Below are 27,214 nucleotides of genomic sequence, written 5' to 3' on the forward strand. Positions count from 1 at the left end.
CAAAATGACACAGAAGAAAATGCAGATTTTGAATTCACTACAACAGGATGAGTCCATCAATTTCCATCCGGCGGACAAGGGAGGGGCCTTGGTAGTCCTCGATAGAGAATTTTATGAACAAAATGTGGACCTACATGTTTCTGATCCAGATACATACATTCTACTGGAACAAGACCCTACGAGAGAGTTAATCATTGCATTAACCAACATAGTCACGAAAGCCGTTGAGGATGGAATAATTGACGAAAAAACTGGCAAATTTTGAGGCAACCAGACACCTAAGATTCCCAAAATTTACATGATTCTCAAGATGCATAAAGACAGTTTACGACCATCATTCAGGCCCATTGTGGCCGGGTGTAACTCGATTCATGAGGCAGTTGGATACTATCTTGATCACTTTCTACAGCCTTTGTTCCAATCTTGGACCACTTAGTATACGAGCAGTATTCCTTGAAGAGGTCCTATTGTGCACAATTGACGTAGCTGCTCTTTACACATCCATAGCTCACAATGAGGGTATTGAGGCTGTCGAGTGGAGATTACTAAATTCAACCTTGAGCACAGATCAATCCACTTTTTTACTTGAACTTTTGCATTTTGCTTTATATCACAGTTATTTCAGTTGGAAGGAGAATTTTTGTTTACAACGCACTGGAACCTCCATGGGCTTTCCTGGGGCCTCCTCTTAAGCAAATATATTCATGGCCTTTTTTGAGCACAGACACATTTTGACAAACCCACAATGGCAATCACAAACAGCAGCTTTTTTATGATACATCAATGACATTCTTGTTATCTGGAGAGGCTCCAGAACTGAACTTGAAGATTGCATTGCTAATCTGAATCTTCAAAACCCCAGGATTCAATTCACTCATGATATACAGAGAGAAAGAATTCACTTTTTGGACATCGAGATCACCAAATCATCTAAGGGGTTAACTACATCAGTTTATAGGAAGCCCACTGATGTAACGCTTTGCATTTCACTTAGCACATCCCATGGCATTAAAAGAACATCTTCCATTCTCACAATTCATGAGAATTAAAAGAATCACTTTGAATAACACCAGTTGCGAGAATCAAATTCAAGAACAATCCATAAGATTCAAGGCAAGAGGTTATCCTTCTGAGATAATAGAGAAAGCAGCAAAATGAATCGCATCTCAGCAGAGGGAAGAATTGTTACAGCCTTGTCCCAAAGAAGCGCAGAAACGTGAAGTGTTTGTATTAAAACACTCCACTTAAGCAACACAAATCAAAAGGATTATAAGAAGTAGGTGGGAAATCAGAGATCAAGTACCAGACTTTGCAAGTCTTTTTAAGGGTCCACCTCTATTTGCCCATACAAGACCTAGAAACATAAGTGAACTGTTGAAACCAAAACAGACATACCCAGGCAGTTACAAGGGCATGGGTAAGTGCCATAATTGTGGACAATGTAGTAATGTAATCTTGGGGGACGTGTTCACACATCCAAACACAGGGAAACAACTAAAACTGCGGCATACCTCGGACTGTAACACAGATCAAGTGATATATGCCATCAAATGCCCATGTGGCTTAGTTTACATTGGGAGAACTAGTCGGAAGATTAAAACCAGTATAGTGGAGCACAAGAGTAGAATTCGCAATCGCAACACCACTATACCATTAGCTGCTTACTAGTTGCAGGCATCACACACCATACCACAACTGCGTTTCACAGTATTAGAGCACATCATTCCAAAGTCAGGCATTGATATCAACACAGCGCTAGCACGTAGAGAAACATATTGGATTGAAACATTAGGCACTGTGACTCCGGCAGGATTGAATGATCATTACGAAATGATTTGCTTTTCGTGAAATGCATTTTTCAGGTTTATTACTGTGTACAGAATTTGCACTTTTTTTAAAACCACTCATCTCATTTTTTTTACTACTTTTCTATTTCGCGGTTCATATTTAATTTCTCATTTCTAATATTCTATTCTCATTCATATCAGGCACCTGTGTTACTCATCACTTGAGTGTTGCAAATATAATTTACAGTGTCATTAGGAGCATAACACTTTGGGGCTGTTGCATCTTGAACATTCATATTCTCCTATACTGTATGTGGCTTTGACACTCATTGGCCTGTAGAGGCGCAAGCACTGTTGAAAAAATGACAGCATCACTGGGACAATGTTCGTGAAACGCAGTGGTTTATATATTACATCTGTCATGATTAGCGTTGTGACATAAATGGATGTCATTCCCACAATATTCATCTTGTTCAACTCGTTTAAATTACACGAGCACATTTTCGATCTGAAAACATAACAGAGAGCGATACGTTAATTCGGCATGCTGTGCCTTTAAAAAACGGAGCATGCAGGGATAGCTTGCGACGAACGCGGAAGACCAGTATACACGCGGGTTTACATTGCTGGTAGTTTGGAAGCACATTGAAATTTTGGTAAGACATCTCATATTCAGAGATATCGCACCACTTTTTAAATACAATACAAGCATTGTATTACATAGATTTTTTTCCATTATGTTCTTTTTAGACATGGTTGAGGGCATCTCGACAACGCGTTAGTGCTTGTCAAGAGTCTGGCAGTCAACTCGGGCGCAGTGAGCGCTAAGAGTTTATGTTTACAATGCATACACATGGTAATGTTTTGGGCAGCTAGAGCAGCTTAATCTTATGCTCAAATATTCATATTCGTTACAGCTGGCTCTCGAAGAGAGGTAAAATCTTGGATTCACCTACGAGTTGTGTGACAACATTTTTCAGCAATAGATCAGATCGTGCTGCACGTCTTGTTCCGCTACATGTATACATTCCCATTTCACTTCACCGAGCGGTAAAACGTTCAAGCCAGAACTGTGGTGCGTTTTAAATCAACCATTAACCCCTTCCATGCTCATGACGGAACGGTTCCGTCATGAGCGTCGGTTGAGCTGTGCTCATGACGGAACCGTTCCGTCATGAGCCGATAGGCTCATTAGAACCTACAGCACAGCGTGAAAATTCGCGCCCCGCTGAAGGGGTTAACAAAGAGTTTAGGATATGTTTACATACTCAATAGGAGTAACTAGCCTTGACAGGAGACTGATACATTACTTGGGTTGTAAACTTTTCAAGTTGGATTAAGCATCCAAATAAGAACACCTGAAATCTTTTTCTTTCTTTTTTTTTTCTTTTTCTCAGCTTCATTTTTTCTGTTTCCGAGTGCAAATTCTATATTTATAAATGTAAAGACTTGAACAGGTTGGTTTTGTGTATATTGGTACCAATCTTCATTTTTTGTTACTAATTGCATTTGTAGGTTCCTGTGAACGGAATATTTGGATATTGTCAGCACTTTACGAATATTTGTCACAACCCCTGAAGAAGGGTTCGTTTTTTTGAACCCGAAATGCATTGGGATTTGTATTCAAGATTGTTTATCAGTTAATCATTTAATAATGGACTTGTATGTATGATTAATGCAATGGCCTGAGATGGTAGTTTACAGTGCAATTGGATGTTTTGTTTTGAAAATGAATAATGAATCATGTCTCACATGAGAATGTCATTTAATATGAGATGAACAAAGGTATAATTAAATTTATGTGCCTTTGAGTTTGTTTTGTGTTAAGAGTATTAACCTTAGGATCAAAATATTGAGACAACTATTGTCGTCTATTTATGCTGTGCTCCGCTTTCAGGTTGTGGTAATCCACAGCCCCATTCCAATTGTCTGAACACATAGAGATCGACAGGGGTCTGATCTTTCTCCTAATAATGGCAGCACGCACACAAGAAATAGATTATTTTGAATTGAAGTTACGTTTGGGTTACATTGACAGAATTCAAGGTGTGCAGTCACATTCTCCTTACTTGCATGCATTTGCTAGGGCAGATGAGCTTATTGACACTTTGCCCTCTGCCAAGTTCTGGAGCACATTTGACCTAACTGCTGACTGTTGGCAAATCGGACTAGCAAGGATGCCAAACTAAAAACAGCATTTTCGACTCCTAGTGGGCATTATCAATGTATTGTGACGCCCTTTTTGGTTTGAATGCACTTGCCACATTCCAAAGGCTGGTGAACAAAGTTCTCACAGGTCTGGAAACCTATAGTGCAGCATATCTTGATGATATAGCTGTTTTTAGCTCCACCTGGGAGGATCACCTGGTCCACCTGAAGAATGTTTTGGAGGCTCTGCAGAAAGCAGGCCTCGCTATCAAGGGTACTAAGTGCCAGATGGGGCAGTACAAGTTTGTGTACCTGGGCCACCTTGTGGGTGGAGGCCATGTTCAACCCATACAGAGCAAAATCCAGACCATAATGGACTAGTTTGCTCCAACTACCCAGACTCAGGTCAGAGCTTTCTTGGACCTGACGGGACAGTACAGGAGATTTGTAAAAGGATATGGGTCCATAGTGACTCCTTTGAATGATCTCACCTCCAAGAAAATGCCCAAGAAAGTTCAGTGGACAGTTAGCTGTCAGAAGGCATTTGATGATCTCAAGCAGGCCATGCCCTGACTACTCCACAATTTATTGTCCAAACAGATGCATCTGCGTTGGGGGTAGTGGCTGTGATGTCACAACTTAATGCAGGAGGCCAGGATCAACCAGTATCTTTTATTAGCAGAAGGTTGACCCCCAGAGAGAAACATTGGTCTACTTTAAAGAGGGAAGCCTTTGCTGTGGTCTGGGCCCTGAAGAGGTTGATGCCATACTTGTTTGGTACTCACTTCATTGTTCAGACAGACCATAAACCCCTCTTATGGCTAAATAGGTGACTGGTGAAACCCCCAAACTTTTTAGGTGGTCCATTTCTCTACAGGGGATGGACTATACAGTGGAGCATAGACCTGGGAGTAACTATGCCAATGCAGATGGACTCTCCAGATATTTCCACTTAGAAAATGAAGACTCAACTGGGCAAGGTTAGTCCCACCTCCTTACATTGGGGGTGGGGGATTGTGTAGGAAAGTAGTATCTGCTTCTTATGGTTATGACCACTTTTAGCTTGATGTGATGCTGTCTTTGACTAGTCTGATTAGGATCCTGCTAATCAGGACCCCAGTCTATCTGCTTTCTCCCTAAACAGTTGTGTTTAGTACCTAGCTACATCTCAGATTGGATACTGGGGTACCCCTTGTCAGTCCCTAGTATATGGTACCCAGGGCAAAGGTACCCAAGAGGTCTCCCATGGGGTGAAGCATGCATTATGCCACCTATGACACACCATTCAGAATGGAACTACAGGCCTGCCATTGCAGCCTGTGTATGTTGGTGCATGTACCACTTACTAAAGATAAAGGTTTACTATATCTATGGGTCAGTGCACTTAAAACCTATAAGTCACCCCCATTGCAAGCCTTTACAATCCTGAGGACAGGATGCTTGGTTCTAAGTGAGAGGGTGCCCCTGCATGAGCAGGACAACCCTGCAGCCTACGGAGTCCATTCTCTCGGGTTGTCAGTGAAGCCGCCATATACTATATGGAGGGGCACTGTGTAATTGCGCGATGACCATCTTGAAAATGGCTGCAACGAATCCTATCATGTTTGGTATCAAACATGTTTGAATCATACCCCAACACTGTAAATGGTGTGGGTGGTAAGATTCCTAGCACTGGGAGGGCCCTCCTTTACGCTATCAGTGTTCCCGGTACCAACCTTGTAGTCCTGGATAGCAAACAATGGTTGCTGCCCACCAGAGACAAATGTCTGTCCTCCTGCTGCTGTGCCAGGCTCAAGCAGGGGAAGGTAGAACAATAGGCATCCTGTCACAGGAAGTTGTGACCACCTCCCAGACAGGATTTTGTGTATTAGGGCAGGGTGAGCTTGCCAGCTTCTGAAAGTCTGCATGAGGGGCACATTTGGTGTCCCTGTGCCTAGTCCAGTTCAAACCAGTCCTGGGAGCTGTTGGCTCCTGCTCTGGTGCAAAACTGGACAAAGGACATGGGAGTAACCTCACCCCTGTCCAGACCCTCCCCTGGGAGGGTCCCCTGAATCTTCCCAACCCTTTCCCTAGGGTACTTAAGGGGGTATCTGGGTGTAGGGCCCTAGATTCTTTGTGGGATAAGATTCAGAGCTGAAACCACTGCACTTCTACCGTCTGGGCAATCTGAACTTCGTTTGGGCCTGACTTCGTCTCCCTTCCAGTCTGCTGCATCATCTGAGCCTTTGCATCAACAGTAACCTTCCAAGGCCTGTGAAGTATCAAAGTAAGTGAAGGAGTCACTCCCCTGCATTCGCAGGCACTGCAACAAAGACGACCGGTCTACAGATCCCAAGCTCCTCTGGACTCTGTAGGTTCTGCAACACAGGGGGTGGTTTCCCAAGCTCTCGAGACCTGCTCTACCCTCTTACCAAGTTTGAGGCTAGTAGTCCTTGTGGGGGTTGCAATAACAGAACTCCTGGGTACTGCGTCCCCATTGCAGTTGAAAAGGCTAGTTGACATCTTTGTAAGATCTTCGGGCTCCAAGTAGCCCCAACCTCGAGCATCTCCAGTGACCAGAATCTTCGGCTATACCGCATTGTGTGCAGTGTGGCATGCATCTCTTGGTGAGCTGCTTGCTGTCCTCTCACAACTCCTGTTGCTTTGGTCTGTGGGACCATTTGAGGGTCACCTTTGCTTTCCTTGGGCTTCCCTGATTGCTTGGGCCTGCTTGTGGTGAGTCTCCTGGACCTTGCTGGTCCCAACCGTGCACATTCTTGACTTCCTGCGTGGGTTGCATTTTCCAAGGCTTGTTGGTGCTCCCGCTGGACACCGACCCCATAGCACTCGACATCCTTCATGGGACATTGCGCATCCGGATCCACCCGACATTGAGGGCATCCATCTTCCAAGTCTCCTAGTCACCCCGAGTGACATCGACACTGTCTCCTCTGCTTTCAGGTACTCCTCTTCAAGCATCCACATTCAGATTTCGCTGGTCACGTTCTCCTCTACCAGCTGTGGCACTTTCTGGAAGTCCTCCTTTAAGTTCCACAGCAGTTTCCGATGCTACTTCACACCTATGCACCCAGCTTCCCTGGGATAGGTAACTTGGGTACAACGATATCTAGGAGTGGGGTGGCTCTCCAAGCTTCTGTCGTACACGGATTTTCTTCAGGGTCCACTGGGAAGGGTGCCTAATCTTTAAAAATCCAAACGCGACTTCCACATAGACTTGTACGGAGCACGTGGTCATGTTCACACACTGCACACGTTCTACGTGGGGTCCCTATCTAATTACCATGGGTGGTTCTGTGGGTACTCAGCAATTCTACGTCCTCTCAACACCATCCTGACTAGTTGTGGTTCTTATACCACATTCTTGGTATATGGTTTGGTCCCTCGGGCCCCACTGTATATTATTGCTATTTACTGTGATTTCTTTGCTAAAGCATTGTGTGCTTTGGGCCCGATTCACAGAACTAAATCCTAAACTTACAACCATTTTGGTATTTACAGAAGGCACTTACTTATTTTGGCATTTACAGAAGGCAGCTACTCATCAATGAGTAAGTGCCTTCTGTGAATACCAAAATGAGTGTTACTCAAAATGAGTGAGTAACTCATTTTGGTATTCACAGAACACACTTACTCATCAATGAGTAAGTGCCATTTGTGAATACCAAAATGAGTAAGGTACTCAAAATGAGTAAGTTACTCATTTTGGTATTCACAGTGGGCACTGCCTTCTGTGAATACCAAAATGAGAAAGTGCCTTCTGTGAATACCAAAATGAGTAAGTGCCTCTGTGAATACCAAAATGGTAGTAAGTTTAGGATTTTGTCTTAAGTTAGTTTGGTGAATCGGGCCCTTTGTGTCTATCTCCGTGTAGGAGACACTGTAACATACTAGATTGGGTTATATAATAAATACACATTAAAAAAATACTTTGTGGTGTTCCCTTTTCATTTAATCTATATTGTAAGATTATACTCTGGTAAAACACGCTGCTTTACACTCCTTCGAGACTAAGCCTGAAGGCTGCTCTCCATAGCTACCACTTGGATAGCTCTCTAAGGTTGTATGAGACCTTTTAAATCACCAAAAGGGTTGTCCTGACTGGTGCAAAGTGCCCACTTACATTAGTGGACATCATATACCAGCCCAGCTTCTCACAGTCATAAAGACAGAGTATTTAAGCCAATTTTAAAATACATTGCACTTGATAACTTTTCACTCACCACCACCACTTCCCCCTAAAAAAAACAGCTTGGCTCGAATCAGGCATCAATCTTAGCACACCCTGGAAACATTCAGTAACCAGAGTGGGAACCCTATGATGAAGCAGAGTTTTTTTTACACAACCTCAGGGTTTCCTAGGCAGTTCACACACCCGGTATATCTACCTAAAGTTTAGAGACAGGTGTGTGTTTATAACAACCCCGTTCTTTTTATTTTGATATGATTACTTGGTAAGAGGAACAGGCTTGTCTCCTGACGGGTGTCTAGGAGACTGTGGAGCAAACTTAGGCTAGAGGACTTTCATCGTCTTTTGGCTAAAGATCCGCTGGGTCCTTTGAAAGGTGTGGAAGAGGGCTATAACCAGTTCTGCTCTTGGATTACCAGGGCTCTGGACTCTCTGATTCCTATGGTGTCTAGTAAGATCAGCACCAGAGAGTCGAGTCCCTGGTATGATAGCGCCTTACGAGCCCTGAAGGGAACCTGTAGACGTGCGGAGAGAGCATGGCGGAAGACGTATGAGGCTGATTTGAAAGCTGCATATGTTGCTTCCGTCAGGACTTACCACCGGGCCATTTGCCGAGCCCGGGCGGCATTTTATGCCGCTGAAATCCGCAATAGTACCAACCCGTCTAAGACTATCTTCAAGGCCGTGAAAGATCTCCTGGCGAAGCGCTCCTCTTCTGGGGATGTGGGTTCCACCTCCCATTGTGAATCCCTTGCCTCCTACTTCTTGGGCAAAGTCCAAGCTATCTACAGGACATTCCCCAGTGCAGAGACGGACCAGGAATGCCTCAAAGGGCCGTTACCCCACACTACCCTGCTTTCATTTCCGCCTCTTTCCCTTGAGGGGTTTGACAAACTTGCCGTGCAAGTTAAATCTGGCTCTCCATCGGACCCAGTAAGACCTGCTCTCTTTCGAGATCTGGCCTTTATGGGACGTTCTGCCATCTGCTCCCTGGTCAACCTCTCTTTGGAGTCGGGTGTGGTTCCAACTAAGTGGAAGCAGGCAGTGGTGACCCCTATCATCAAGAAGCCCACCCTGGACCCATTGAAGCCCGAAAGCTACCGCCCCATTTCACTGCTACCTTGGCCGGCGAAGATTACAGAGGCCTATGTCAACTCGGCCCTGTCGGAACATCTTGCTCGGACCAATGCCCTTGACCCCACACAAAACGGCTTCCGTGCTGGGCACAGCACGGAGTCCGCCCTCCTCATGATGGTGGAACATCTTCGTGCAGTATTGGATGCTGGTCAGACGGCGGCACTGGTATTGCTTGATCTCAGCGCCGCCTTCGACACGGTCTCTCACAGCATCCTCCTGCATCGGCTGGAGGAGATTGGTGTCGGGGGCCAGGCACTGCAGTGGTTCCGCTCCTTCCTTGGCAGTCGTTCCTTCTGTGTAGCCATCCCTCCCTTCAAGTCCAATTTCCAGCCACTGGCCACGGGGGTTCCGCAGGGATCCTCGCTGAGTCCCACGTTGTTCAATCTATACGTGAGACCGCTAGCTGATGTCGCCAGGCGGTGGGGCCTAACTTTGGTCTCATATGCCGACGACACACAGCTAGCGGTTACTCTCAGCGGGGATGCGGAACAAGATGCCCCCAGGTTTCAGGAGGGACTGAAGGCGGTGGCTAGCTGGTTGACGGGTAACTGTCTCCAGCTCAATGCCACTAAGACAGAGGTGATGGTTATAGGAAGGGGAGTGGAGCTATGGGGAGATCAATGGTGGCCGCCACAGTTGGGACCAACCCCAACTCCGGTGTTGGAGCTAAAAAATTTGGGGGTCTGGCTGGATGCTGGTCTCACTTTTGTCGGTCACACTAAAAAGACAGCTGCTTGCTGCTTTGGCTTGTTGAGAGGTTTGCGACCTGTTCTCAAATTTTTCGATGCCCCAACCAGACAACTGGTAATCCAGGCCACTGTCATCTCCCGCCTGGATTATGCTAGTTCTCTCCTGGTTGGGGCCAACCAGGCGGAGCTTACCCGCTTGCAACGGGTACAAAATGCAGCGGCCAGAGCGATCGTTGGCCTGCCTAAATTCAGCCCGGTGTCAAGTGTACTTCGATCTTTGCACTGGCTCCCAGTGAGGAAGCGAATTCTTTTCAAGGTCCTCTGTCTGACTTTTAAAATCTTGAGAGGTATTGGCCCGGAGATTTTGTCTACCTTTCTTTCCTTTTATGTTCCTGCGCGTTCTTTACGCTCTCAAAGCCAGGCTCTTGCTGTGGTTCCCAGATACAGGCTTTGCCGTGTGGGGGGACGCTCCTTCAGCGTTAAAGCTGCAACAATATGGAACTCCCTTCCGATTGAAATTCGACTGTTGGAGGATCTCATGGCGTTCCGGAAGGCCATAAAAACCTTCTTGTTTTAGTTTGCCTCTCAGGTCTGTTTTAGTTCCTGTTATGTTATGTCCTGCCTTGTCAATGCGCCAGGACGCTCCTTAGCTGGAGCAGCTGTGCGCACAATAAAAAACTTTAACATAACATAACATAACATAACTTGTCACTATCATATTGTTGTAGAGACTTAGGGCGAGATGTACAAAGGCCTAAATAGCGCCTCGCAAATTGGGAGTCGCAAAAGACTTGCAATTTGCGAGGCGCTACTTAGGATGTCCAACAGTGTGTAACACACGGTTAGTGATTTCCAATTGGGTCGCAAATAGAGAGGCTCATGAATATTAATGAGCCTCCTCACAATTTGCGACCCCATTGGGAATGGCAGGCCCTCCCAGGTATTGTGGCCTGCGGGGCTCAGCAGACCACTATGTCCGGGCTGCTTTTAAATAAAGTAGTTTTTTTTTTAATGCAGCCCGTTTTCCTTAAAGGAAAATGGGATGCATTACCAAAAAAAGAAAAGAAACATTTTCGTTTACATTTTTTAAGGGCAGGCAGTGGTCCCTGCGGCTCCATTACCACCCTCTTCAAGAGGGTGGTAATTTGCAAGTGTTTTGTGCTAGCAATTGCAGACATAAAACATCTGTACATAGGGTTGCGCACGCTATTAGGAAGGGAACGCCCCTTCCTAATAGCAAGTCGGAAAACTCTATATTGCGAGTCGAAAAAAAGTGTGACTCGCAAAATAGGGTTTGTACATACCCCATGCCATTTTGGCATGCACAAACGGGTTCGCAAACCCATATGTGCATGCAAAAATGGTCGTACATCTGGCCCTAAGTACAAAGTACATTTTTTAAGGGCAGGCAGTGGTCCCTGCGGCTCCATTACCACCCTCTTCAAGAGGGTGGTAATTTGCAAGTGTTTTGTGTTAGCAATTGCAGACACAAAACATCTGCACAAAGGGTTGCGCACGCTATTAGGAAGGGAACGCCCCTTCCTAATAGCGAGTCAGAAAACCCTATATTGTGAGTCGAAAAAAAGTGTGACTCGCAAAATAGGGTTTGTACATACCCCATGCCATTTCGGCATGCACAAACGGGTTCGCAAACCCATTTGCGCATGCAAAAATGGTCGTACATCTGGCCCTAAGTACAAAGTAGCCAAATTTACTTGATATAGGTACGTGAATATAAATAGTTCTACAACATGATGTAACAATATGTAGTAATAACTTACCTTTACCCTAGAACTTATACATGTACATTACAGATCCTTTCCAAAGGATGCCACATTATTTACTGCATTTATTGACCCATAGACAGTTCAATCTACATACACAAACTCTCTATAAACACAACTGTAAATCCGGTCAGGAACCATAAAGTATGTGCAAGTATGAAATGAAGCAGGATATCTGTTGATGTAAAACGTCTTTATTTTAATTTAACCTTAATTTAAAAAAGAAAATTCATGTAAAAATAGCTCACGAATTTACTGGAAATACACGTTTAGTTAATTTCATAAACAGTTGCCACACACTGGCTGTTAACACTTAGAACCCTGCATTGCCTTCCGAGTGGTGTAAAGGCAGTCGCTGTACATCTGTCTAGCAAACTGTAGTAATGTGTTAATTCACGCTGCCACTGGTGAAGGTGAAGACAGTTTATCCACTTCATTGAGAGCAAGTAACACTTCAACTGGCAAGAGTGCAGCACCGGACTATTGGATGTCTATGCTTTCTGGTAACGACGCACCGCAGTGACGTTACCAAAGGTTAAAGTCTGCAGGTGAAAAAACAATGCAAAATCATTAGTGAGAAGATGAAAGAACTATAACATCTATCTGCTGAGAGCACAAAACCGTTTTAGGTCGAGCCTGGGCAGCGCATGCGCTGCTGCGAGGCATGCAGCAGTGGAGTATGGCTTTGTAGCCCCGCCCACTCTGCGCCCATATTTTTAATAGGCTTGTGTCATTGTCCTTAGTAAACACTGGCTTCCGAGTCGTTATCAGGCTTGTTAGTTCCTCCTTGGTACCTCCTTGTCTGCATTTGTTACCTCCCATACGACTGGACCTTTTACTGGTGTCGTTACATGGTCTGCTCACATGGTCTGCTTTAGAAGTTGGAGAGCGCTATTTTATTTAATGCTCTTCCCCTATTCCACCCACTACCTCGCAGCATGCTGGCCACATTCATTTGAATTTTTACTAATGGCGGACCGCTTTAACTATAGCGTGCTTGTTTTTTCAAATTTATTTTAGCAGCCGCACCTATTTAAATACTTTGTTTACCAGCGCCCATGCAGCGCTTTCACATTCATAAAGGCTGCCCCCCCTTTCTTTACACAAACCATGTCTAAAGAAAGGTACGTGACTGACATTAAAGTGACCAGGGTGATTTTACCTCCCCCAAAAAATCTGTTTATCAACTTGATAAACCAATGCTTGTTTTTGTCAAAGCCCCCATGCCGCGGTTTCACTTTAATGTCAGACACACCCCTTTTTGTAGACGCAGCTTGTCTAAAGAAAGGGGCGTGGCCTTCATGAATGTGAAAGCGCCGCATGGGCGCTAGTAAAAAAACAGATATTTGCCTTGCAATAGGTCTTGCATTTGCAAGAGTTTAAGCTTTTGCATTGCCAAATAGCTTAAACTCTTGTTAATGCAAGACATATTGCATTGCAAATGCTTGTTTCTTGAGTTCACAAGTCGAAAAGGTTGCAACAGTGTCTTTCTCTCCCCATCAACCCCCACCTCTGGCCAAATTCTCTATTTCACTGAATTGTTTTCATGCATGTAAACATATAACTTATTTTCACAACATGCACTTTCCTTTTTCCCTTCATTCGCTTTATGCATGCAATCAGTCGCGTACTGGTCTTTTGGGTGTGGTGGCACTGCGGGCTTGAAAGGGTCAGTATGGGCTTTTTTTGAGTACTGTGAATGGACGAACATTTTAACAAAACTGCTGACACTGGACCTTTCAAGCTGGTATTTGGCAGTAGCACGCTGCCCAAAAGGCCATTTTAGCATTGTAAGCAAAGAAATCCAGAGTGCTTATTTCATATTGTGCTATCTGTATACAATTCAAAATTTTTTCCGTGTGCATGCTTGTCATGCAGTAGTTCGCGTAGAATATATGGGGTCGAGTGTAGCTTTGTACATAGATGAGATTTAACTGGCTGTTAGACATCAGTATCCGTCATTCATTCACAAAATGCATGCCTGGTAAACTTGACCCTGTTATTGTTTAATAACTTCTCTGAATGAATATGTTAAAAAGCTATTGTAGCTAATTTGGACTGTTTTATGACAATAGTAACCGCTAGCTTTGCAACTGGTGAAGCAACAGGGGTGCAATAATTTAGGTTCAAGAATAATCTTTAGCCTAAGCACCATATCCTTTTTATGACATCTGATGTTTGCATTGGTATGACAGAAGTTGATTCCAGGTTCTGCCATAACAGCAGATCAGGGCTCTTGCTTTATCATAACTGGTCAGCAATTTCAAATCATTTCCGCCCCTCATGTCCCAGTACAACAAATACATACAGTCCATTGTGTGAGGCCCTGCAAAATGAAAGTTAAAGCAGGTTTAGTTTGAAGCAGGGTAATTTTGATCCCTTCCAAGATACTGTAGGAGAGCATCATAATTATGCTAGTCAGCACTCAAACATATTCTGTGTGATTAATGATACTAACGAAAGGTATATTTAAAGTACTCCACATAAAAATAATAAAATGTATAAATGTGGCCCATAGAAATGTGACTAATAAATGTTTTGCAATATTTATATTCAATATTCTAGAAAAAATTCAAGTTTAGATGTTTCATTGTGAAGCTGGTGAAAAAGTGTGTATGTTTAAACTAATGTGTAAGCATTTATATGTGTAGCAAGAAATTGTATTCATATTGCTGTATTTGAAATTAGATTTTCGTAATCTTTCCAATATATTCATGCATTAAGAAACTGCAGTTGTAACAAACAACAATGTCTCCAAGGGTGTGAGTTAACCCCTTCACCGGGGCGCAAATTTAGCCGCGGTGCAAAGGGGGATGGGCGTGGCGCTCAGGTACTCCGGGTCGTCATAAATCACGGTGGGCGTGTGCTCATGACGGTTTATGTAACTATCTGTATTTACTGTTTTCCTCCTCGAGATAGTGTGTTGGACAGTTATGATCAGACTGTCAAAGCTTTGGCCTTTCTGCAGAACGATGATCACGTGTGCCAATTGTAATTTCTGTGTTGAATGAGTCTCTGAAGGAGTAATACATGGATGTCGAGGTGCTGATTGCATGAAGAGATGGTGGTGTGCTTGCAGGTGAGGAGAGAGGGTGAGTGGTTGTGTGATGGAGGGGGTCAGACAGGTGGTGCATGCAGGATGCAGCGGAGGACCGTGGACAGAACGAGGGAGATGGCATCTGGGTTGTGCAGATTGAGGATTTCGGGTGCAGAGAGAGGCAGGGTATGGGTGGCTGGCAGCGAGAGACTGCAGATAAGAGTAGTGTGGAAGGAAAACAGGAGAGATCGGATTGAGATACTCTGGGTACCGCTGGCCCATTCAAAGATGCTAGTGATGTTTGGTTCACAATCACATTTTTTCAGACTTGAGGTATAATCACATTTGATTATTCACAGCACAGTTGCTGTTGCTCATTTGGCTGGTACTGTTGACAGGTATTGGCAGAGCCAATGGGTCTGTCTTATTTTGAGCGTGTGCTAATTTTTTGTGATGTGTCTAGATATGATGGAGAGTTCACAGAGAATGCTCAGGTGCTGCTTGATGCTTTAATTTACTTGCAGGAAGGTGCCATTCATTTATCAGTGGAGTGTCACTCACACACACTGGGGACACTGAAACGAGAGACTTAGCAACTATGCACCCATATGGCTCACTGGGCATATTTTGTGCTTCGTGATGGTGTGGGAATCTGAAGAACAAGGGGGATGTGCGCACACATCACACATGCACAGGCACTGTGTTCGCCCTGCCTGGGCCTTTTTCCTCCACTTGAAGAGATTTCTTTGAGGGGTAGTTCTGGGAGCAGCAGTGGTGAAGGACACCACAGGGGATGGGGAAACACAGGGGAAATTCCAGATACTTGTTGCACGGGGAGAATGTGGGCGTTTAAAGATATCTGGTCAGTCAGAGTTGAGACAAGGACGGAGACTGCAAGATTTGTCAAGGCGCATCTTGGAAGGGCCGCAATGGTCTGAAACACTTCACAGGTGGGGGGAGGACGGATTATTCGGGCTGCCTCGCTGATGCTGCACTGCATATTGATTGTAGTAGCTTTATCAGTGTCATCCCAGTTGTTTTCTAGGAGAAGAAAACAAGTTACTTACCTGTAACTTTGGTTCCCCAGTATTGGTAACTTTCATAGATTCCCATGCTTTTGTATCATTCCCCGTCGTCGGAATGGGAGTCTCAGTAACAAAAATAACATAGCAGTAGGTACAAAAGAGAAAGAAACAGACCTAGGCCTCATTCCCTTGTGTAGCATATCCGTCTCTTTTTGTAAAAGAGACCAAACTTAGGCATAAGCCAATCAGAAGAGCCTCACCCCATAGAAGCCTCCTGAAGGAAACTCAGAGCCTCAGATTTTCGTAGCCGTTGTGTAACAGTCACCATATCTGCTGAAGGCTAAGCTTTCCCCGGGGAGGTGGGTGGGCACCTGTCCACAAAAAAATCTTGCTGGATATTCCCGCGCAGCCGATGTAAGCGCTGCCGCGGGTTGGGAAAATCATCGCTGCCATCACTTCACAAGCCCACAGGCCACGCCCACTGCCGCGAGACCACACCCCTTTTTTACTGAACCAATATAAGCCGCGCTGACTACTAGATCGCACTAGAGGATATCGACTCCTGAGGCGGAAGCCGGGAGAGACGCTCGTAATTTTAAAACATTTGTATTTTGCACTCATTGTTTTTATCTGGTTGCTTCCTCATTTCTGGGCACCTGTCCACAAAAAAATCTTGCTGGATATTCCTGCGCAGCGGATGTGAGCGCTGCCGCGGGTTGGGAAAATCATCGCCGCATCACTCCACAAGCTCACAGGCCTCGCCCACTGCCGCGAGGCCACGCCCCTTTTTTACCGAACCAATATAAGCCGCGCTGACTACTAGCTCGCACTAGAGGATATCGACTCCTGAGGCGGAAGCCGGGAGAGACGCTCGTAATTTTAAACCATTTTTATTTTGTACTCACTGTTTTTACCTGGTTGCTTCCTCATTTCTGGACACCTGTCCACAAAAAAATCTTGCTGGATAATCCCGCGCAGCGGATGTGAGCGCTGCCGCGGGTTGGGAAAATCATCGCCTCCATCACTCCACAAGCCCACAGGCCACGCCCACTGCTGCAAGGCCACGCCCCTTTTTACCGAACCAATATAAGCCGCGCTGACTACTAGCTCGCACTAGAGGATATCGACTCCTGAGGCGGAAGCCGGGAGGGACGCTCGTAATTTTAAAACATTCGTATTTTGCACTCATTCTTTTTACCTGGTTGCCTCCTCATTTCTGGGCACCTGTCCACAAAAAAATCTTGCTGGATATTCCCGAGCAGCGGATGTAAGCGCTGCCGCGGGTTGTGAAAGTCATCGCCGCCATCACTCCACAAGCCCACAGGCCACGCCCGCTGCCGCGAGGCCACGCCCCTTTTTACCGAACCAATATAAGCCACGCTGACTACTAGCTCGCACTAGAGTATATCGACTCCTGAGGCGGAAGCCGGGAGAGACGCTCGTAATTTTAAAACATTTGTATTTTGCACTCATTGTTTTTACCTGGTCGCTTCCTCATTTCTGGGCACCTGTCCACAAAAAAATCTTGCTGGATATTCCCGCGCAGCGGATGTAAGCGCTGCCGCGGGTTGGGAAAATCGTCGCCGTATCACTCTACAAGCCCACAGGCCACACCCACTGCCGCGAGGCCACGCCCCCTTTTTACCGAACCAATATAAGCCGCGCTGACTACTAGCTCGCACTAGAGGATATTGACTCCTGAGGCGGAAGCCGGGAGAGACGCTCGTAATTTTAAAACATTCGTATTTTTCACTCATTGTTTTTACCTGGTTGCTTCCTCATTTCTGGGCACCTGTCCACAAAAAAATCTTGCTAGATATTCCCGCGCAGCGGATGTAAGCACTGCTGCGGGTTGGGAAAATCATCGCCGCCATCACTCCACAAGCCCACAGGCCGCACCCACTGCCGCGAGGCCACGCCCCTTTTTTACCGAACCAATATAAGCCACGCTGACTACTAGCTCGCACTAGAGGATATCGACTCCTGAGGCGGAAGCCGGGAGAGACGTTCGTAATTTTAAAACATTTGTATTTTGCACTCACTGTTTTTACCTGATTGCTTCCTCATTTCTGGGCACCTGTCCGCAAAAAAATCTTCCTGGATATTCCCGCGCAGCGGATGTAAGCGCTGCCGCGGGTTGGGAAAATCATCGCCGCCATCACTCCACAAGCCCACAGGCCACGCCCTCTGCCGCGAGGCCACGCCCCTCCTCTCACCCTATAACAATGTGCATCTCGCGGACGAGCGCAGCGGGCGCGCCGCCAGCACGCCAAAGGAGCGCCTAAGTGAAGCCCGTCTGCGCCCCTCCGCGGCCGGACGGGGACAGGGGCACAGCACTATTCCCATATTGTTTCTTATCCCCCTGAAACACTTTGTGCACACCAAGGTCCTTGGGACTTAAATCAAGCAGCGTTGGGGCATATCATGGATGCCGGGATTTTAAGCGCTCATCCCCTACCCTCTCTACCACCCAATTTGCCTTCACTAGTCCGATCTTCCACCTGCCTCAGCTCTTCTACTTCTCAAGCAAGCGATACACCGACCATCTCTGCCTTCCTACTAAATACTCAGTCGGCTGTAAAACATCATCTCGACCTGTTCATTTTCTTGGACACTCAGAAACCTAACCTACTATTCCTCACGGAAACCTGGTTTTGCCAGGACTCCCTGCCCAACTTACTTACGGCCCTGCCCTCCTCGTACTATGCTCTTCGGGCAGATCGACCTCCCGGCAAAGGGGGATTTGAAACAGGTTTGTACGTGCCTGAACCACGTCTCACGCAGCTCTCCTGGACGGGGCCTTCAGCAACCAGTCATCCAGGTAAGGGAAGACTTGAAAATGATTCCTTTGCAGGAAAGCCGCTACTGGCGCCAGCACCTTCGTGAAGATCCTCGGGGTCGAGCGAAGACCAAAGGGTAAAATCTTGAATTGAAAATGGCTCTTGGCTACTGTAAATCGTAGGAACCTTCTGTGCGCTGGGTGAATTGGTACATAAAAGTACGCATCCTCGAGATCAAGCATGGCCATGAAATCCCCCGGATTGATCAGCCGCAGGATGTCTTGAAGAGAGACCATCCGGAAAGACAGGGAGATGAGATAGGTGTTGAGCTCCCTGAGATCTAAAACCGGGCACCATTTCTCTAGCGTCTTCTTTACCAGGAAGAACCTGGAATAGAATACTTGTCCTCTTTGGTCGGAGGGAACCGTCTCTATTGCCCCCTTCAGGAGCATTTGATGAGCTTCGAGCCGCAGAAGACGCAGGTGTTTTGATGGAATGGCTGCAGGGGGCTTAGATGGTGGGGTTTGAGTGAATTCTAAGGTATGGCCCTTTCGAATGATGTTGAGCACCCAACAGTCCGATGTTATCTTGGACCAATTCTGAAGTTATTGGGATACCCTGCCTCCAACTGATGACTTCTTGGAGGAGGGTCCATTAGGAAGAGCCAGGAGGCCGCTATTGTCGTTTGGACGTATCACGTCCCTGGCGAGCCTGCTTTCCTCTGTTGTTAGGCCTGGAGTCATTGGAGGATTGGCCCTGCCTTTGCTGATAAGGCTGGCGGTATTGTTGCTAACCTGAGGCGTAGGATGAGTATCCCTGTTGTTGGTAAGATCCTCTGTAGTTTGTACTTTTGCCTCTGGACCCTCTAAAAGGAGTCTTGCGGTACTGAAGCGTACCCAAAGATCTGGCGGTCTCAGTGTCCTTTTTGATGTCTTGGAGAGTGTCGTCAATCAATTTCCCAAATAGTGCTTATCCATCAAAAGGAAGATCCAGGACCTTATTTTGGATCTCGGGTCGAAACCAGGTCGCCTTCAACCACCCCTGGCGACGAAGGACCGCAGCCTCCGCCAGAGAAAGAAACGCCGTCGTGGCAATGTCCATGGCACAGTCAATGATCTCCATTGATGTAGCCTCCCCTTCTTGTAAGACCTTCTTTGCTTCTACTTTTGATTCTGGAGGAAGCTGATCCAGGAACAGTGCAACATCACACCATAGTTGGCGGTCATATCTGCCCTATATCGTTAGGGCATTAGCTGCCCGCACCAGAAGACTCGCCATTGAAGAGAATATCTTCCCGGCATTGTCCAATCTCCTTCCTTCCTTGTCCACAGGAGTTGTTAAAGGAGCAGAGGGGTTGCAGGATTTTCTCTGTGCCGCTTGAGAAATTACTGAGTCCGGTTTTGGGTGGCCCGTCAAGGCAGCTGGACCATCGTCAGGCGCTTTGTACTTTTTATCTAGACCCGGTAGTCAGGGACCACCGTCGCTGGATTTTTCATTGCCTTAAGGCCTTCATCCCACAGATGCTGCACTATTGGTATGGACCTTGTCGACTTCCTATAAGGTTCCTTGAAATCATACATGAAACATTCAGAGGCCACCGCAGGCATTGCCAACTTGAATCTGCCTGTCGCTCGTTCCATCAGCTGATGGAATCCTCCTATGTCTACTGGAGGGGAATCCACCGGATCCGGACACAGAGACGGAGGGTCCGGAATGGTGTACCCATCCCATTCAGAATTTTGATCAGCTTCATCGTCCGAATTATGATCCTCATCCAAGGAATAATCATGGGTGTCTGCTGGTCTGGAAGGCTCTTGTGGACTTGGTGCCTGTGGCTGAGGGGACACCTGAGCTGGTATCTCAGGAACAGCCGTTGAGGTAGGCCCTGGGACAGGAACGGCTTGCGCAACTGGAGCAGGAGCAGGCTTTGCAGCTTTAGATTTGTAATCCTGCAGCATCCTGTGCAGGTCTTGCAGGAAAGAAGATGGGACCGAAACCATGTCTTGACCTGAATATTGTTGTGATTGGTCAGAATGATGATGATGATGATGATAATCACCTTCTTGGTCATACCCTCCTTCTGAATACGTCTCCTGGCACTTGACCAGAAGTTGAGAAGGACTGCCAGCGTAGTCATATGAGTCCTGATCCTCCTCTTCTGACTCATCCTCATCAAACAGCAGTGCTGGTGGAAAGAGGGTTACCCTCCTCTGAGATGTCATGTCCGGTGTAATTCTGGTCTTTGAAATAGTGATTCTCTTCTCCGATGCCAAAATCGTCGAGACGATGGAACTGAAAATGCAGCCGTCTTCGGCTTCGCCGACGGAAAATGCATCGTAGACACAGAAATACTCGACGACATGATAGGCGTCATCGCTGCTGTTGACAACGAGATTGTCGACATCCCCGCCGTCGTTGTTGTTAATGTTGCCGTCGTCGAGGCCCTCGTCGATAACACTGTCGTCGTCACCACCGGTGACAAACTCTTCGTCGTCACCATCGTTGTCGCACCTCGTTGTCGACGCCGCTGTCGTCGTCGGCATCTTCGTCGACGATGCCGTCGTCGACGACTCCTTCGTTGACGCTGTTGTAGCTGTCGTCGACGATTCCATCCTCGTCGACGATCCTGTCATCGACGATTGTCCCGTCGACGGAACCAATTTCATCATAGGCTTCTTTTTCTTCGTCGACGGAGCCACTGTCAATGACGCCTTCATCGACGACGCCTTGGAACTTCTGTCAGATTTTCCAGAAGATGGGGAAGAGGGTTTTTTGAAGGCTGGATCAGTCTTCAAACCCTTTGAAGGCATAGATGGTCCTACTGTCTCCTTTTCACCATGGTGTGGAGATTCGCCTGGACCCTGGCTCTCAGACCCTCTGGGAGTCTTTTTTGAGGCCTTAGAAGGGTGCTCCACAGAAGGAGAAGGGGAACCCCTACCCCTTTTTACTGACCTTCTTGTTGAAGACGCATATGCAGTGTCCTCACTGTCGCTGGAGACAGTATCCTTCCTGGACTTCAACCTCTGGAGCCATGTCAGAAGCCTACCCTCACGGTCCCGGAGGGTCTTGGATGAAAAGGTGCGGCAGATCTTACAGTCCGCAGCCTTGTGATCAGTGTGAGAAGTTGGCCTGGCATATGATGTTCACTATTCTAGTGAGCACCTTACACCAGTCCAAACAACCCTTATGGTGCTGGTTGTAAAGTCAACCTTATAGACCAGCTATCCTAGGGGTAGCATGGACAAAGCAGTCTTAGGCTAAACTCAAGAGGGCATGTGAAGCCAGCTGTTTTACCATATGAAATCCCTTTAATACCAAATGAAAGGACACCACACAAGATATATATTCAAAATATATATGTACTTATTTCTAAACAAACCCCTGAACTCTTTATTAGCACAGAAGCACAAGCGCAAAACAAGTAACTTAATAGAATAGACAAAAGTTGCACAATTATGGATAGGGCGGGGTGGCCCATCAAACCATATATTAAAAAAGTGGTATAAGTACCACGTCACAAACAATGGTACGGCCTAGGGCCTTGGGAATCGCTGGGGCTACACTGGACTAACAATGGTTAGGCAGCAGGAGACCCACGGGATGCGTGTGCAGTGTCTAAAAGCACACGCGTTCACACATAGAAGTCAATGGGTGCATAAAAGTTATAAAGTTAAAGATTTAGGAGTCTTCCGACTGGAATAGAACTTAGCCACTTGAAACTAGGACACTAGGAATGTAAACCTCTACAGGAGCACCGTAGTACTCGCGTTACCTAACCCACAGGAAGCGGGTGCATAGGTCCCAAAGTGTGTCGGGTTTAGTTGTGGCGATCTATGGAGCCTTGGAGAAAAGATGCTGCAGGCGACCAGAAGAGAAGAGTCCGGGTGGATCCCAGTGTGGATCGAAGATGTAGAGGACCTGAAAGCAGAGGGGACAGAGTCTGGGCCACTAGCCAGTGACCAGGATGGAACCAGGCAGGATGTCGGGATGCGATCAGGTGCTGATGGGAAGCTTGTCTCTGCAGCCACGTGGACCAGGAGTCATCGACGATGACCAGGATGGAGGCACGGACTGTCCCACAAAGGCTCTCGCTGTCGGCGGTGTCGGCTTCAAGATTGGAGGCAACAAGCCTTGGCAAAGGCAACCCACGCAGGAATCGATATAGGCTTCTTACTCAGACCAGCAAGGTCTGAGGGGCTGCTTCTTTTGAGGGAAGCAAGGGCCAGTCTGGAGCAACTAGCCCAGCGGTGTAGTTTCTCGGTTTCGTCGCCAAGATGGCCACTAGCCAACGGGCAAGTGACTGGGCAGACGCGTTGAGCAGGAAAATGCAAAAGGGCCCCACGCAGAACTCGTGGAGTGGGCAGGGCTGATCTTTGGTGCAGATGCTGCTCGGGGCTGGGGCTTCTCAATCCCCAATGCACAGCTTCGAGGAGGCCTCGGGGGCTGCACAGTTAGCAGGTCTCAGACTTTTCAAGATGGCCGGTCCCACGTCTCTCGTCGCCTCCACGGGTCTCAGCTTTGAAGGGACTGTGGATCGGGCTGTTGGATGTCTGGGAATCCGGTTCTTGTCAGGCTCTGGGCTCGGGCTCCGGTGGGACGCGGTGGCAAAGCATCTCGTCGATCGCTGGATGGTGCCTGCTTGTGCAGGGTGGTCACTCCTTGACCACAAGGGAGATTCTTCAGTCGTCTTCTTCCAAAGTAGAGTGATGAAGGTCCAGAGTTTCATTTCAAAGTTTCAGTCAGGATAATCTAAAGTCTCTAGACTCAGCTCCTACCTATATATGAATCTTAGGGGCTGGATTACCTGCTAGGTCCCTCGTATGGGTGGGACCAGGGAAGGGGGCGGTTACACCCCTTTCCCTTTGTCCAGTTTCGCACCAGAGCTGGGGCAGGGAAGCCCCAGCCCCGGTTTGAACTTGACTATGCATGGGACACCTTGTGTGCCCCGGGCAGTGTCTCAATCCTTTCAGCCCTCCCTGTCCCAATACACAAAGTACTGTCTGGGGTGGTGCTAGCACCTCCCAAGGCAGGAAACCTATTGTCCAAGCCTCCCTCCCTGGAAGGACTCCCAGCAGCAGGAGGTCAGACTTGTGTCTGTGGCAGCAGCATCCATTTTGTGATGCTGAGGCTCTGGTTAACTTTAACCGGGAATAGTAGGAACAACATGTCTTCTCCCTCTAGAAGGGTGGAATGCTACCCCCGTCACCAGGACTGGCGAGGGGGTAGTATTCCAAATCATATGACACCTTACTCGACATGTTTCGATAAAGCCAAACCATAGTTAGCATCTAACCGCGAGGATTATAATGCACTTAAGCAATATCCCAGAACAGCTAAAGGAAATGGTTCTGAAAGCTGCAGACAGGCTCAGCTCATGCTAGAGCACCATCTCACATAAAACCAAGCACTCTGCCTCCAGGATTGTTAAGGCCTGCCAGAGGAGTGACTTATAGGTGTATATGTGTCCAGACATAAGGTTAGATATAGGTATACTATATCTAAGCAAGGGGTGATTACACCACCTTGCCCCAGCTGAGTGATCAGCCAGTTGCGTCGATTTGAAAGGCCAGCCAGGGTTGGCAAAAGATATGCTGCAGCCCCTGGTAAGCCTTGGATGCACCTGTGCCCTGGGTACCTATGGTACACTGTACAGGGGCTCATAAGGTGATCCAGTATCCAATTGGTAATGTACCTAAAGTACATTGTAGTAAATTTAGAGAAAGAGCAGCTGGGCTGTGGGTCTGATTAGCAGGCCCACAGCCACATTAAGTCGAAAACCAGTGAAGCAAAAAGCAAAAAGTGGGGTGACCATAGAAAAGCAGACCTTACTCTCCTACAATCAGGATAGAGGCAACAGATGCAGTCTTTATGCTTATCCTCAATGAATAGTCTTTTCTTGCCACAGGTGGAACATGGCTTGAAAAGGGCCTTCTTTTTCTCCTTGTCAGACATCCTAGATCAGCTAACAATCTGAAGAAAAAACCTGAAGAAAAACTTCTGAAGCGTAGATGTTGAGCAGAGCTCAAAGGAGACTCCCTAGCACAACGTACAGTAGAAAATCTGAGGCTCTGAGGTTCCTTCAGGAGGGTTCTATGGGGTGAGGCTCTTCTGATTGGCTGATGCCTAAGTGTGGTCTCTTTTACAAAAAGAGGCGGATATGCTACAAAAGGGAATGAGTGCTAGGCCTGTTTCTTTCTCTTTTGTACCTACTGCTATGTTATTTTTGTTACTGAGACTCCCATTCCGACGACGAGGAGTGATACAAAAGCATGGGAATCTATGAAAGTTCCAATACTGGGGCAAGGATGCAGGTCCTCCCAGGGCCAGGCTTGCATCCCTGCAACCACCAAGCAAGGTGTGGGATGGTGGGGAGCCATGGCCAACAGTTCTTGGGTCAGGGGAGCTTCGGACCGAAAAAGTTTGGGAACCTTTTCATTACAACCACTAACCAGCAGGTGCATCATAAGTCACAAACTCTGAAGAACTGGCATCAGACTCACGTTCATTCTGAAGATAAAAAACCCTTACTTCGCCCAAAAAGAGTGTCCTTCTAGTTTGTCAGACACTCAGAATATATTTATTTGCAGCTGCCACCTGGTGGCTGCTAACAAACATATCATTTATAGCCTAAATGAAACCTTAGCAATTTCAGAAACATACAGAGTCTGATTCTCACTGCTTTTTCGTATGTAACCTGAGCTCAGATGCACAAATAGGCTTTTCACAATATGTTTTTTATGTTTGTATAAAGATTTGCCTGCACATATTTTCGCGTGTATATCATTGATATAACCTATACCTCTAGCTTTCCTTAAAAAAAAGTCCTCTAGTCATCGTATGAAACGCTACAGCAGTGGCTCCGCAAAGTGCATGCTTGGTGCGAGGCACCCGTGGCTACCCCTGACGGCGCACCGGTGTGCCGCAGCGCGCAGATTGTGAACCATTGTGCAATACATTTATTGTGGATTGGCAGCTCATAGAAAAGTATCAAACTATGTGTTGGTAAACCTTTGCTCTGTTAAAAATCTCCACATACAAAATACTTTGGTAGTGTTGTGATTTCTCAATAGTGCTGCCTCTAATCTGGAACACGTTGGTGTTGAGAAAGAATTGAGTTACTTACCTGTAACTGCAATTATCCAGTATTGGTATCTTTCATAGATTCACATGCTTGAATCATTCCCCGTCGTCAAAGTGGGAGTCCCACGGTAATATAAATAAAGCAGTAATTAACAAGTCTCATAGGCTATCATGGAGAGAACCATGCATTTATTAGCCTATCTACCTCCTTTTCTACAAAAAAGGACCAAACTTAAACATAACCAATCAGCAACCAGCACCTTCTAGAACCTCCCAAGAGAGGCTGAGACCCTCAGATTTTCCAGCACAAGTGGGAACAGTAATACTGTAGAGTCAGAGCATCCTCTCCGAGGAGGAGGGTGAGCTGCATGTGAATCTATGAAAGATACCAATACTGGATAACTGTAGTTACAGGTAAGTAACTCCTTTCTTATCCAGTATTGGGGTATTTTTCACAGATTCACATGCTTGAATCAGAATAGTAAGCAGTTATAAACATTTAGTAAGCACTTCTAGTGGATGGCGGGTAGTGCCAATAATACTTTCATATGTATACACAAAAGGTATACTTTTTTAAAGTGCTGGTGCAGAGTTAAAGCATATAAAAGGCATTTGACGTGCAATACATATCTCTATTGTCAACACAAGTATATATAAATTCCAAATTTATCAAAGACACATTTTTTACATTTTCTATTGATATTGACAATAGAATAGAAGACCTCTACTTAAAGAGGCTCACCATATTGAAATAAGGTACGTAGAACTGCCTGTCCACAATTGCGCCAGCCCGCTCTGTTGACTCCAGGCAGTAATGCTGTGTGAATGTATGCGTTGTTTTCCACGTTGCAGCTCGGCATATTTTTTCCAGGGGCACACCAGGAAACATGGCAATTGAAGTAGAGACTGCCCGGGTGGAGAAACCGGTCCGGTCCTCTGATGCTTGATTCCGTTCTGGGAAGGACATGGCTTTTGTAGTTCGGACTGGACTGTTCCCATGGGGCACAGGGTCAGAGCTGATTCCATATCGCCATTGTCTAACCCGGGGTGGTGTGGAGTGCAAAAAAACGATGGATTTGGGCCCAGATCTTTGGACTGGGGTGAGTGTGTGACATTGATCCACATTCGGTCCATCACCTGTTGTGTTTGCATATTCCGCCCTAAGTACGCTGGGGATGCCCAGACGTGGGTCCCAGGCACTCCACACCACTGGAGTCAAGCTAGCCGGGCTGATGAGAGGTGTTACCTCGAAACCGGTCCGGTCCTCGGATGCTTGATTCCGTTCTGGGAAGGACATGGCTTTTGTAGTTCGGACTGGACTGTTCCCATGGGGCACAGGGTCAGAGCTGATTTGCATATCGCCATTGTCTAACCCGGGGTGGTGTGGAGTGCAAAAAAACGATGGATTTGGGCCCAGATCTTTGGACTGGGGTGAGTGTGTGACATTGATCCACATTCGGTCCATCACCTGTTGTGTTTGCATATTCCGCCCTAAGTGCGCTGGGGATGCCCAGACGTGGGTCCCAGGCACTCCACACCACTGGAGTCAAGCTAGCCGGGC

At 46.7% G+C, this 27,214-nt stretch overlaps 1 protein-coding gene across 1 annotated transcript in view; it reads right to left on the reverse strand.

The window, feature by feature from the left end:
• Nucleotides 1–11,911: 11,911 nt before the first annotated feature.
• LOC147707910 (fatty acid-binding protein, brain-like) overlaps nt 11,912–27,214 on the reverse strand; it is a 148,821-nt gene continuing 133,518 nt past the window's right edge. Inside the window, exon 4 of the mRNA XM_086925256.1 lies at nt 11,912–12,273. Coding sequence (XP_086781382.1) covers nt 12,223–12,273 — 51 coding nt within the window. The 3' untranslated portion in view covers nt 11,912–12,222. The remainder of the gene's footprint in view (nt 12,274–27,214) is intronic.

This window comes from Lissotriton vulgaris, chromosome 6 (genome assembly GCF_964263255.1).
Source record: "Lissotriton vulgaris chromosome 6, aLisVul1.2, whole genome shotgun sequence".
Lineage (NCBI taxonomy): Eukaryota > Metazoa > Chordata > Amphibia > Caudata > Salamandridae > Lissotriton > Lissotriton vulgaris.